General features: G+C 44.8%; 1 protein-coding gene across 5 annotated transcripts in view; it reads left to right on the top strand.

The window, feature by feature from the left end:
• Zdhhc14 (zinc finger DHHC-type containing 14) overlaps window positions 1-14,865 on the top strand; it is a 252,573-nt gene that overhangs the window by 176,670 nt on the left and 61,038 nt on the right. For 3 of the 5 annotated variants that reach the window (XM_013352350.2, XM_005363404.3, XM_005363403.3), the window contains exon 3: window positions 14,367-14,525. The exons of the other annotated variants lie outside the window; for them this stretch is intronic. In XM_013352350.2, the coding sequence (XP_013207804.1) occupies window positions 14,367-14,525 (159 nt within the window). The remainder of the gene's footprint in view (window positions 1-14,366; window positions 14,526-14,865) is intronic. 5 annotated transcript variants of the gene reach the window in all.

The following is a 14,865-nucleotide window of genomic DNA, read 5'->3' as shown; positions in this document are numbered from 1 at the left end:
GTCCTTTGGGAGATACTTAATAGGGTAGCATTATTAAAAGGTCATTAAAGTAGAAGGTGGAACCAGGTTGCAGGACATAGCTCTGAGAATGTGTCCCTGGGAGCTGTGTCTGCCCTGGTCTCTTCTTGTGTTCTCCTTCACTCTGCCCATCTTGTTGGAAAGATTAAAAACAAAACCAAAAACCCCATCAGTGATTCTCACTAACTCACACACCCTCAAATACTATAAGAATGCCCCTGAAGGCACTCTGAACCCAGGCCTCTGAGTCTCCTGTCCATCAAGAAGTGATGGTCATATGCCTCTGCCACTGTGATGTTCTGCCCAGATACATGGGGCTGGGCAGCCATGAATAAACCCTCCAAGGCCATGAACTCAAAAATCCATTATTTCCCTCATGTTGTCTGTCAGGTACACTAGTCACCATGACAAAAAGTGACTCACCCTACACACTTCATTTCTTATAAACTATACACATCCTTCCCCTAAAGACCCCGAACTGACAGATGGGTGTGCCACCAAGTGCAGGTGTGCCTTAACATCTAAATGTGAGACCTGCTGTCCTAGCAGCAACAGACCTGACAATGCAGCTGCCTGAGGGGTGTCAAGGCAGATACAAACAGCTGACTCAGTCAGAGAGCCTGTGTTTCACTCACAGTTGAACTATATACTGCCTCCCCAGCATCCCAGGAACTGGCTATCTAAAGGTCTGTAGAGACAGTGAGAAACACAGGCATATTTAACAAAATAATCTCGGTCCTTCAACTCAAAGAGCTGCCTGCAGGAAAGAGCCCGGAGGGGCAGTTGGTGGGTGCCCAATGGTGGGGTGGGGTGGGATGGGGTAGGAGGCCCAGTCAGATCTGGCAGCTGAGGACTGGGAAGGTGGGAGGATGAGACTTGGAGCCCCACAGCCCATCTGTGACATGAGACCTAGGGCCTTTGCCATGAAGGAGCAGGACAAAACTTCAGATAGAAAACACACAAAGAAGCTTCTAATGGACTCCATGTTGCTGAACTGAAGCTCTGTGTTAGCCCATTGTTCTGCCCCTGGGGCGGAGTTCGAGGCCAAGGTAGCCAGAACTGCTGCTGGGATCACCATGTGTCCCCTCTGGGCAAATGTGGGTTAGGGTCTCTCACAGGAGGGGCGACTCCCACAGGCTCGGCATTCCACTTTCCGACCACTATAGGCTTGTAGCCAGATCACCATGCAAAAATGCTTTCAGTCTAGTTCAGACGTCATAGCCTCCAGCTAACCTATTACATGTACTTTTTGGTTTGTAGAAACTGGTAGCCATTTCAAACTATTTACTAGAACTGCAAACCCGTTTTCTCTCCCTTTTCTGTCCAATATGACAGATATTTACTGAGTGACTGGTCATTTCTGAACGTCATTGTTAAACCAGTTTTTTCTTCATTACTTTGATGTTTCTGGTTCTAACTATGTGTCAGCATACCCTGCACCCCTATGAATCACAGGAACTTGGTAATGAGCCCCTCATTCTCATTCTCAGTACTTACACTGTGATTTAACAATGTGGATAGAGAACCCATGAGCAACAATAAAGGTAAACAAATAAATAAAGGTAAATTCAATGCTGCCAATCTTATAACCACTTTTAAATGCATCTGGTTTTGGTCTGATTTCCTTTTGAGGACCCAGCAGTCCTGTTGAAGGCTGTCATGGGACCAGCAATGTGTTTATGAGATCTGGGGTGAAATAGCAGTGATCTACTGATCGATTTTCCTGGGCTGTCTTTGGAAATTAAGAATGCTGTCAAGGCAAGACTGTTGGCTGTCTTCGTTGTCATCACTTCAGTAGAGAGGTGTTAAGTTGAGATGATTGGTCCAATGTGGGTTTGGATATAGGCTGAGCAGGCATGAGCTGGATGTTTATCTTCGCAGCCCTTCAATGCATTCACATCTGTTTGTGAGGATAAGCAAACACATGAGCTATGAGTGTATTTTGGCTAGTTTTCCATCACTAGAGTTAAAGGCATGAAATAATTAGTAAGAGAAACATTTCATTTTGGTTCACCACTCTGGAAGTTCCATTTTAAGATGAGGTGGGACCATCGTTTTGAGCTTCCGGTAAAGCCCCTGATGGCAACTGTGGGAGCCTGTGTCAGAACAAAACATTCCTATCGAAAGTCAAAGTTCAGAGAGAGCTAGAACAGCCAGGATCCCACAGCCCCTCGGGACATACTAATTGTGTTCTTGTTGTTATGACGAGGATCCCACAGCCCCTCGGGATATGCTAGTTATGTTCTTGTTGTTAAGATCAAAAGCAACTCAAAGAAGAATTTGTTCTGGCTTGTGGTTTAAGTTAGAGTTTGAGGGGTCATGTTCCACCACAATAGGGAAAGACATGGGATAGGGTGGGGAAGACATGGCAACAGGAACAGTAAACAAGCTACCACACCTCTGTGTCAGGAAGCAGAGAGTGACCAGGAAGTAGATCTGAGCTATAAAATTTCAAGGTCCCACCCCCATTCCCCATTTTCTCCAGTGCTGTGTCACCAGCTGGGTACCATGGGCTCTGACCCATGAGCCTATGAAGGATATTTCACATTTGAACCACAGTAGGTGGATGCCCTCAACAGCCTAAAGACTGATTACAGTTCCTCTTCCTAAGGAGCCACAGCACCTTCCAAGAGTGAACCCTGGGGACCAGCCTTGACACATAGAGTCACATAAACCACAACAGAGAACACAGGCAGATTACTGACTGTTGTCCAGATTGAGCCACACATGTGTGAAAGAGTTCAAAGAAAAGACACGGTCAGTGGCATCAGAAGACTGGGTACCAGGAAGTCTGGTATTGACGAGAGACTTCTCTCTGTCTTCCACCTTGTACAGGCTCTAGTGGGCATAGAACTTGTACAGTGCGACTCTGTGTCCTGACTGCTGGGGGATAATCCTTCTGTATGCCATGAATATATATTACTCTCATTGGTTAATAGAAAAACTAACTGGCCAATAGCAAGGCAGGTGGGAAAGCCAAATTGAAAATGCTGGGGGAAAGAAGGGTGGAGACAGCTGCTGGGGACAGGTAAAGCCGCAAGCCACACGGCAACACATAGATTAATAGAAATGCATTGATTTAAATGGAAGAGCTAATTAGTAGTAAGCCTGAGCAATTAGCCAAGCATTTATAATTTATACTCAGCCTCTGAATCAGTTAAGTGGGAGCTGGTGGGCAGGAAAGAAACATCTGGCTATACCTGACTCTCAGGAAAGTGTTCCTTGGTGATGGTGCAAAATCTCCTGGTGCAAAATATACATGATCTCTTGGCAAATCAAAGAATGCAATTTCAGTATTATAAGGTGGTTCTCTCAGAGATAAACGTTCGGTTGGGGATGTATATATGTTTAAGGACTTGGGTTTGGGGCCCGTACATTGTATATCTCGGCATGCCTAGGAGACAGTTTGAGAATCCAAGACCTTGGGGAAGGCCAGCCATGAGTGAGGTGACTTCCTCCTCTGGGCTTCAGGAATGATGGGAGACTCTGGACAATAACTTACACTCAGACTTCTTGGAAAACGCAGAGAACATCCTCCAGAAATGATCAATGAAATCTCTGAACTCGTAATTAAATTTCTCAGAGCAGCAGAGTCACTGCCACACCATCTACATTTGTGACTTTCAGGGCACTAAAACAACCTCAGTCTCTTGTGAATGTTTTGTGCTCCAACTAAACTCAGTTTCAAAAATACTTTCTTGCTCTCTATAAAGCAATATATTTTGTTTATGGAAAGTTTGAAAAGCATAAAGAAAATGAAAATAGATTTTAATTTAGTGATACTTTAAGTCCTGAGTCATAGATGTCTGTAGTTAACATTCTGACACATGCTGGTTTTTCTTTGAATGACATATTTTATACAAATATTTGCATTGTATATTTCTATTTTGAAAATGAATTTCCCCTAATATGCTATTTACTCTCCTACCTCATCTTTAATGGGTATATAATAGTTCACTGTATGACTAAACCACAGTTTATCTGCCCTCCATTAACACTGCAGTAATTCCCAGGTTTTAATAAGTGGCAGTGTTGTCATCATCATTCATGACATTTTCCTTACATCAAGGACATAACCTCCTATTATGCTATTTTCTGGGCCAAGAGATTTATGTATTTAAAGATTTATTTTTGTTATGTGTGTTTGTATTTTGCCTGCATGTATGTATATATATGCACTGCATGTGTGCAGTCCCCAGAGGTCAGACAAGCATTGGATCCCTTGTAACTGTAGTTATGGATGGTTGTAGGCCACAGAGTGCAGTTCCCACAGAGGCCAGAAGAGGGCATTGAATCCCTTGTACCTGGAGTTACAGATGGTTGTTAGCTACAGTGTGGGTGCTGAGAACCTAACCCAAGACCCCCTGCAAGAGTAGCAAGTGTTCTTAATCGCCGGCCATGTCTCCAGCCCCAGATTTGGTCTTTAGAGTTTTGATAGGCAGCTTCCGTGTTCCTCTAAGGCTGTGTTAGTTTATAGTCTCAGCAAAAGCGTGTGAACCTCTATTTCTGCTCTTGTTTCCAGTGAACCCAGTCACTGAGAACTTTGAACTCATTTGTTTGAACGAGTTGGTCAAAACGCACTGGTTATTCTCACTCTCTTTGTGTGAGCTGCCTGTTCATCTTTCCCCCCATCTTCCTCTCAGAATATTTGTCTTTCTTACTCGTTTGCCAGAATTCCTTCAGAGCACTGGGCTCTGTGGTTCATGCAAAATATATTTTTCTACTTTATCATTTGCATTTTAGGGAAGTTTTTGACGCATAAGTTTTTAAGCTTTTATGGAAAAACCATCTGTTTTCTTTATGCAGGCTATCTTGCTATATATGTTTAACACTGGGGCCAGCAAGATGGCTCAGTGGGTGGAACACTTGCTGCCAAGGTTGGTGGTCTGTGGCCAGTCCCCAGGGCCCACAGTGTGGAGGAAGAGGGCTAATCGGCTGTCCTTGGGTCTACATGCACTCACTGTGGTACATGTCCATGTATAGCTAGAAGTATTCTCTGTCCCTCTGGTCCCCCTGTACCTGTTTTTCAATGCCCACCTGTTCTCAAATCCACTTATGAAATAACCACTCTGAGGTTTATTATCAGTTACAATTGTTTGGCCAATGGCTTAGGCCTCTTACTGACCAGCTTTAGCTATAAATTCACCCATTTCTAATAGTTTATGTTTTACCATGAGGCTCGTGGCTTGCTAGTAATGTTTGAACCTCTTTCTCCTTTGGCAGTCCCTGACTCCGCCTACTCTTTCTCTCTACCTCTGTTCAGATTTCCCACCTGGCTTTACTCTGCTAACCCGTTAGCTGAAACAGCTTTATTCATCAACCAATAAAAGCAACACAAATGCAGAAGGGCATCCATGTGCATCATCCATGCACACACATGCACATGTAGATCAATAAATCACCTCCTCAAACCTGTACTTTTAGTTCATATGCTTTTATTTTTTATATCTGGATCTTTGCTATATATCTGAGAGGCATGACTCTAACTTTAGAATTCTCTCTCTCTCTCTCTCTCTCTCTTTCTCTCTCTCTCTCTCTAAGGATTAGCTATTTATCGCAAATCCATGTATTGATTATCTGTATTTTCCTTGCTAACTTGGCTATGTTTTACCAGGTGATAAATCTTCAGAGACTGTGTGTCTATTTAGTGAGTGCTTACTTTGGTCTCACGGTTCATTTATCCCTAGGGCTCTTACTACTCCTCATTATTTCTCTTTACAAATATTTTCAGCCATTTTTTTTTCAGTTGAAGTGTGACATTATTTTATTAAGTCTGTCAACTTTCCTCAAGTCATACTGGAGTGTTAACTGGCTTTGAAATGGATGTAGAAGGTAATCTGGGACAGTAGACACACCTCGAGCACTGGCTCTCTCCAGGTTATTGGATAGCTCCTCGAGCTTTTTTTATTTTGTTTTTTGAAGTTTGGTATTGTTAAATTTTAGTTTTATTATGTTTTATTTTTCCAAACAAGGTTTCTCTGTGTACCTTGGATGACCTAGAACTTACTTTGTATTCCAAGCTGGCCTCAAATTGGCAGCGATCTATTTGCCTCTGCCTCCCAAATGCTGGTATTACAGGTGTGCGCCACCAACGCCCTGCTTCCCCCAGGGATTTTCAAATTTTCCACAAAGACTCCATATTGTTCTATAGTTTGCTTCATATGGGACTTCCTGTCATTATTTATTGTGTATTTATCCTGGAGGTTTAGAGGGATTCTACTGTACATGGAGCAGTACTTGCCTTACAGTTTCCAACTGGTTATATTGGTGATATAAGAATGCTTTAGGCGGTGGTGGTGCACACCTTTAATCCCAACACTGGGGAGGCAGAGGCAGGTGGATCTCTGTGAGTTCGAGATCAGTCTGCTCTACAGAGTGAGTTCCAGGACATCCAGGACTGTTACACAGAGAAACCTTGTTCCAAAAAGAAAAAAATGCTTTTGAAGTATGTGTAAAAAGAGTATAGAACTATGTACATATAGTATATATAAATGTCTCTCTCTCTGTGTATATATATGTATAGAGAATATAGATAGATAGATAGATAGATAGATATAGATATAGATATATATATATATGGAGAGAGAGATTTATACTAATTACCCCACTGAGGATTTTTTATTCATTTTAAACAATATGTATTGATGAGAGACAAAAAAGGAAAGAGTGGGCCCTCCCAAGTGGACATTTCTGTTCTTTAAAGCATAGCACATGTGTAAGTAGCAACCCTTGCTTCTGTGACATCCTTAGATCACTTTCCCTCGGGGCTGCAGATAGAATTCTTACAATCGCATGCGCCAAATGAGATAGAAGCCAGCCCTCATGTCCAGGACCTCACAGATGCCCTCATACCACCTCTTGAGCTTGAACAGAAGCATGTCAGATTTCCTGGTGGCGACACCAAACCGTGACCTGCCACAGCATGGTGTTCAGTGCCCACCGCTTTTCTTTGTTCTCTTCTGCTTGTCGTACAGTAACAGAACACTGGCAAGCTGGGCTGATCTCTATCTGTGTACAGGAGCCATTCTCTCTGACGGTGCAGATTCTACCCCCACAGAGTACAACACAGGCAAATATTTGGAGCTTTGGCCTTCAGAACTGACTTTCCATTTACACAGCACAGCAGTTTTGTGTGCATGTGTGCAGGGGAATCTGACATTTGAGGAAAATTAAATTCTACAAGGACAAAGGCACTTTTCTTTCTTTTATATTCAAGGACAAGGCTTTGTATCCAACTGGAAAAGAGTGCCCCCCAAAATAAGATCGTCATTAATTTTCATTTGTTATGAGCATATATTAGATTAGCTTGGCTAGTTAAACTAAAAGGGTTGTCACAACTAAGCACTTTCTTTCTTTCATCTTTAGCTGCAAAAATTAATGATTTTTATCCATAAACATATATACAATACATATTGTCCTCTGGGATCTGAGGAGCCTCAGAGAGACATGCCTTTGATAGCTGTGGACATTGTAGCATCAGGCGGTATGAATCATAGCATCTCTGAACAACGGGAATCCACACTTGCCTGAGTGTCTTAGCTCCTCTTCTGTTGCTGTGACAGACACCACAACCAAAGCAATTTACACAAAAGGGGTATATTGGGCTTACAGTGTCAGAAGGTGTGTCTGTGACCATCAAGGCGGGGAGCATGGCAGCAGGCAGGCAGTCATAGCGTTGGGGCAGTAGCTAAGAACTTCTATCTTGAGACACAGCCAGGAAACAGAGAGAGCTAACTGGGAATGGCACAGACTTTTGAACCTCAAAGCCTGCTCCCAATGACACACCCCTTAAGGGGACACACATACTAATCATTTCTAAACATTTCCAAGTGGGGACCATGTATTTAAACATTATGAGCCTATGGGAGCCATTCTCATTTAAATCGCCACACTGAGGCCTAGTCTCACTAGATAAAAAATAAAAATCACACTGATAGTATTCTGTGTTTCTGTTTTCTGGAACTTAAGATTCCAATATTATCTTTAGAAATATTTCAGTTTACAGTCGCCGAATTAATTGCGAACATTGGCATTTCCCACTCCACCAGCTTGCCAAAAATACCACGTGCGGGCATTCCATCAATTTCACAGCATATACATGTACAGAATCTTTCATGAATAGGTTGATGTAATAAATACATTCTCACCTAATATTGATAATCTAGACCACAGCTGTAGTCTTCCATGACGGTTTTCACACTGTGTCCTTACGAGGACGGTGCAGAGGACTAAGACTCTGGGCCGATCTCAGTCAACCAAGTGCATCACGCCTGACTGTATTGCATACGTGGAGGTTCTCTGTAAAAGTTTTCTTTCACAATATCCCAGACAAAAAGTTGAAAGCCAGACTTGGACTGTTTTGGCAGTGCCGACTTTCCATAACTTTTGTATCAGTTCTTTGTGCAGCATTGACATCTCAGCCAATGGCATTGCTTCCTTTCTCTCTATCACCACCATTCTTAGTCAACCACGTCACCAGCTATGAGTCGAGAGCATTTAGAAAAGTCCATCCTTGGTTCTGACCACCCAAGAGGAGTATGTTTAGGAGTAAAGTCAGTCTCTCTCCCTCGTCTTCTTGCTCCCTCCCTCCCTCCCTCCCTCCCTCCCTTCCTCTCCCTTCCCCTGCCACCCCTCCCCCTCCGTATAGTTTCCAGGTAAATAAACTTTTTCTGCACAGTGTTCGTCAGTACCTAAAAACAAGCGAGCGAGGACTTCACCAGGCTTAAGTAGCATATTGTCTGGCCTGCCCGCAGGTTTATCCCACCTACGGAGGAATGTGTTACCAACAGTCATGATTTCCAAACTTTCACGAGTGCCCAAATCCCATGGGGATCTTTGAAAATGTAAGTTCCAGATAAGGTGACTCGGGATGGGGTAGGCACCAAACTGATTCATTGCGAACAAGCTCCTTTTAATTACCAAGACGGCTGGTTCACGCACCACACTTAGAGTTGCTTTTCTGCCTCCCTATTATTAATGTATGGGTTTTGGGATTCTTGTTTGTGAAGGACTGGCCTGTGCATTGGGGGTATTTCACAGTATGCCTGGTCTCTGTGCCAGTTGCCGGGAGCACTCCCTCCTACTTGGGACAATTAAAAATGTCTCCAGGTATTCTTACATTTCCCTGTGGGCAGAATCGCCCCTGGATGATAGCTACCTACCCTGAGTGATCCTGACCATTGGCCAGGTGTGAGCTGATCTGTAGCGTGACTTGTTTGTGTATTTAAATGATCGAAACCCTATTGTCTGAATTGATCTGCCCTTTCCTAGAGCATAGGCCACAAAGGACAGGGGACATTTCCCATGCACGCCCCTAGCCACAGCACCCAGGAGACTGTTGGGTGGCTCATGGACCTCTATTGGATATTGAGATTTATTAAATCCATGGCTGTGTTATGGCAGTGAATGGCAGTGAATGGCTATACTCGACACTGAGGTAGCATCTTGTGGACTGGAGTATGAAGTCCCATTTGCCCCGTGCCCTGTCTTCACGCTGACTAAACTCCTGTTAGCAAAGACTACCACCGCTCTGGCGGTTGCCCTGTCAGTAAGTTAATGGTCTGTGAAACTTCAGCGCACCAGGGAATGCCACTCCTCCAGATGAGCCCTTCAGCTGGGGAGAGAATCTTTCTCCACATCTTCAAAGGTGACATTTTTTTCCTGTAGTGTAAGACAGCAGAGTCCAGTTACCTATAGCAGTTTGGGCTAGAAATCAGCACTATGGGATCAAATGGGTCCTTCATGTAAGCACCCTGTTCCCTCAGGAGAAAAAAAATGGCTTTCCTTTCGAAGACAGGCCTTGAACAAGCAGGCAGATGTTAAGGAACAGTTTCCAGAAACACCTGGCTAGCCCAGGATTTCTCTTTCACTGAGACCTCATTCGGTGTTAGTTTCCCATTCCTGAGTACACGTGGCCACCCTCTCCTTCCTACCCCCAGGACCCCTAAGTCTTTGCCCACTGTTCTGACTGCAAGGCTGGTGCCAGACACGGACGCAGAAATGCACATTATCATTTCCACCCCTCTGCCAACAACTCAGCCATTAGGCAAAGGGGCCTTTGTGCTTGTACGTCATTTCAGGCTTTTGTGCTTTCCTTCAGAATGCGTGTGTAAAATGCCCTTGGGAAGGAGTAGTTCCTTAAGCTTACAAAGCCGCTAACCATTTTTTACCCCCAAATTCTAGCGCTCTCCAATGATGAGCTATTGTAGACTTGATTGTTCTTTCCCAGGAGCTGTGTTTAAGGCACAAAGAACATCTCTCAGAAACAGAAGCACGATTGTTGCACACGCACACACACACAAAGTCCCACAGAGAATAATTGGGGATTAAACCAGAACACTGAACTCCCCCTTTCAGCCTGTATGCTGTGTACCTGGGGCTGCAGATGTTGCTGAAAAGCTCAAAGGGGGACAAGCTTTGTGACCAGCCACCACTTCAGTCCAAACACTGAAGGAAAACTGTGTCTTTAGGTTAGTGCTTGAAGCCCCATGTGTCAAGGGCACCACATAGAAGTCCAGCAGAGTTCAGTAAATAGATAAACACAGTGAGATCCCATGGGTACCAGCCATTTTCACAAGAGAAGCCTGAACTGGGCCTGAAAGTTGAGATGATCTCCACCCCAGCGCAGGGACCACTGTGCGTTTGGCCCAGCCCTGCAGCAGCTGGCTCCTCCGGAGCACACAGAGCGGCTGCAAGGTTTGCAGCATGAACTCCATGTAAGACAGCAGTGGGCAGAGCAGCCTGGGGGCTCTGAGGATCCTGTGGACATTTAGAAAGCTACTCCAGGGTCATTGGGGATGATGAATCCGATTCCAAAGGCCCAGGAAGATGAGACAGGAGGCTCATGACTCTGCAGGCAGCCACGGGAGATCTTCTAAGCCGCCCGAGTCCCACCCAGCGCCTGTGACACAGGGTCAGCCCTTTGTAAATACTGTCTCATTGATAATTTTTGTTATTATTATTTGCTTTCTTCTTTATAGGTCCTCTGATTCTCCCATCAGTCCATGGCATAGTTGGGTTCTGAATTGGGTCTTCCGATATTTCAATTTTTAATATTTTTATTTCGTTATTATTATTACTACTTAGTGTATCAGTTTCTAATTACCTATTCAATGGGTTTTAGGGTTTGGCTAACTGCTTAAGCTATATTTTACCATCTGTTGAATCCTAGTTTTCGGCTCACTTTGTAACAAGTTTCATCTTTCTGAAAGGAGTGCTGTGGAGATATAAGATCAATTGGATCTATTGTGAGGAGCGCTCACAAAGATTCACTTTGTCAAGCTGCTGTGCAGGGCTAAGCTTGCTACATGGTGCTGTGCAGGGCAAATCTTGCTACATGGTGCTGTGCAGGGCTAAGCTTGCTACAATGTGCTGGCTGGTGCTGGGTGCTTTGCCATCTCTGCTTTTTACAGTATTCACCTTGGGGATGCAGCTTCAAAGCTTTGCGGGGGAAATTAACCCAGATATTTGATTGAGTTTCTTTGTAACTGATCTTCTAGCTTTTTTAAACTCATGTTTGCTAGAGCTAAATACATCCAGTCCATGTCACAGCTGACATAAACTGCCAGATTATTTTAGGCCTCCAAGCCACACAGTTGGCATTCACAGAGATCTTCCCTCCTCATCAATGTGCTTTGAGTCTGTCCTTTCCTCCTGGTGCTTAGGGCAGCCACAGTGGCACGGTCCCTGCCTTCTCCATCCTCCATCCTGACTCCTCTTCCCACGATGCACATTGGATGCTGCTGGCTTTAGCATCACTTGATAGGGAGGTCACCAGGGTAGCATGTTGGGGGAGGGTACCAAGAGAGTATCCAGGTTGGCAAGGCAACCAACCTATGGCCCCAAAGTTGGCTTCACGGCTATCTAATGGTTCTAAGCAAGAGGCCCAGTTCTGAGAAGCGGTAAAGGGGTGAACTGTCCTGTTGTTCCCATCATGCCCTTCCTTGAGCTCTCCTTCATCTCGGTTTGTTTGCACCCTGCTGGTGGAACTTTCATTTTCCACGTGTAGCCAATGGAAGCAACAGCTCTAAAGCACTCCTTACCTGGGGTGGGCATCTCACTAACACAAAACTCGAAGGCTATCACACAGCCTCTAACGCATTCTCTCTGTGAGAAGAGTTCAGCTCACCAGGTACCATCAGTGTAGCTAAGCTTGCATGAGTGGCTAAGGTGGCTGGGTCTGTTTAGTGGTGTGTCTCTGAGTGAAGCCATGTTCACCATAGACCTAGGTTCTAAGGCTCGAAGTACAGGGGTCACTGGAGAATTGGGCAAAATGTAGCTTCCTATGCCATGTTTTGCATGAGCTGAGAGCCCTCTTCTCTGATGAACTGTTGCATAAAATAAATGCTGTGTGGACCCCACGCTATTGGTTGTCAGCCTTGACTACTGTTTAGCGTATCTGGGAGGAGCCTTTTAAATCTCCATGCCTGATTCTGCTCACCCCAATGAAATCGGAATTCTAAGGCCAACTCCAGGATACCAGTAGTTTCAGAACTTTTCAGACAACTGTCTAGACTGTGTGGAGGGCTTGTGTTGATGATGTCACTGCTGCCTACCACGTTGGGAATCGGCTAAGTATGCTGTGTATGATAGTGGGTGTGAATGAAAATGAGTATCTACCCTCAATTCGCCAGCTCCAGAGATTCCTGGGACCATTCCAGAGTCTTAGCAAACGCCCTCAAAGGGTTCTTGCTGTTCTCTTTGGCTCCCTAGATTCTTCTTGGCTGGCCTAGCAGGGCTGTGGGGAGTCAACCTGTGAATAAAGCTGGAACAGACCTCCCTCCAGAGCTGGGGTCTCAAGAGTCAGTATGTGATGTGTGCAGGGGTGGGAGTGTAACCGGCTGCCCAGTGATTCTCATGTGCGACCATGGTATGGGACGTCCTTCTGTCTATGTGTTGCTTTTATTGGTTAATGAATAAAGAACTGTCTTGGCCCTTAGCATGGGAAGAGGAAGGTGGAGTCAGAGAGAGATGCCATGGAGCCACCAGAGATAGACTGCTGAAATTTGCTGGTAGGCCACGACCTCGTGGTGATATACAGATTAATGGAGGTGGGTTAAATTAATATGTAAGGGTTAGCCAATAAGAAGCTAGAGCTAATGGACCAAGCAGTGATTTAAATAATACAGTTTCTGTGTGGTTATTTTGGTTCTGGGTGGCCGGGACAAACAAGCAGCCTCCTGCTACACAACCAGAGAGAAGAACCCGGCTGTGAGATCAAAGGAAACTTTAAAAAAAATAAGACTCAGGGGCCAGTTCTGTGGACAAAGGTGCTTGCTACCAAGCCTGACAGCCTGAGTTCTAACCCTGGAAAGGGAAGAACTGACTTCCTTGACTTGTACACACACACACACACACACACACACTCACACACACACACACACTCACACGTGCACATATATACTCACACATGCACATATATACACACACACACACACTCACACGTGCACATATATACTCACACACACACATATTATACATACACACTCACACATGCACATATATACTCACACACACACACATACCATACATACACACACTCACACATGCACATACATGCTCACACACAAACATATACACATACACACACAAACATACACATATATACACACACACACACATGATATGCCCACCCTCCCTCACATACAAATAAATAATTGTAAATTCTGGGGGAGAAGAGATAAATTTGTATTTTATTTTAACATTTAAAAACTGGCTCTAAAAATAATAGTGTCAAAAATATACAAGTGATTTTTTAAAAATATGCATTTAATAATTTTTCATGGAAAGAGATGTTTGTAAAATGGATATTTCTCCCCTGTCACCCCACACTGGTACTTTTAGGCTAATGGGCAAAGCAGGGAGATGCCTCAGCTGGGCTTGAAGAACTCAGCTCAAGAGGGAAAAGGAAGGTCACTGAGTCCATTGACAAGGCTGGCTGCTGTAACAAAACCACACCATTCTAGGGTCCTGGCCCATGTTTAGTGAACTGGGAGCCAGATCAGGAGGCCCTGCTCTGCAGTCATTTGGGTACCTCCCCCACACTGTCTCCTACACATGCCTTGAAGAGGAAGGGTGCGCGTGACCCCATGGAGAGCATACTTCTGTAGTGGATCACAAACCTTCTCAGGCCTCTGACCAGAGCCCCCTCATCTGGTCTCTGGCCTGCATGAATAGGTTCAGAGTGTCCATTAAGCCACGGTTGCCTATGACAACATAGGACAGTCAAGTGTGGCTGCTGCCCTAGGAATGCTGACCACAACTAGACCTGGTCCCTGAATCAGGTGACAGGGACCACAGGGCTGAAATGGTGTTCTGAAGGTGTGTGCTGTTTTTCCTTCTTTCTGTAGATATTGCCAACGGCACCAGTTCAGGGGGGTACCGCCCACCTCCCAGAACCAAAGAAGTCATCATCAATGGCCAGACTGTGAAACTAAAGTACTGTTTTACCTGCAAGATTTTCCGCCCCCCTCGAGCCTCCCACTGCAGCCTGTGTGATAACTGCGTAGGTGAGTAGGGCCCGGATGCTGCTCCAGCAGCAGTGTAGGGTGCTAAACGGAGAGGAGCCGCTTTTCATGTGTCTACTAAAGGCTTGGCAGTGGCTGCTGTGCCAAAGCATGTGTCTGTCTCCACTGAACACATTCACCATGCCTGCACTCACCACTCTCTTTCATGGTAGGTTGGTTTTTAGGTTGATTTCCTTTTTTTTTTTTTCCTTTTAATCTTACCAAGATCTGGACCTTCTTTCCCAGCACATGGGCCTTTGTTCTTCCTGTAGTCCAGATAAGCAGATGCTTGAAATAAAGTTATGTCAGTCCTGGGTCCCTTTGTTGCAGCCCTGGGTCCCTC

This window comes from Microtus ochrogaster, linkage group LG9 (genome assembly GCF_000317375.1).
Source record: "Microtus ochrogaster isolate Prairie Vole_2 linkage group LG9, MicOch1.0, whole genome shotgun sequence".
Classification (NCBI taxonomy): domain Eukaryota; kingdom Metazoa; phylum Chordata; class Mammalia; order Rodentia; family Cricetidae; genus Microtus; species Microtus ochrogaster.
This window is presented reverse-complemented; position numbering and strand designations above follow the sequence as displayed.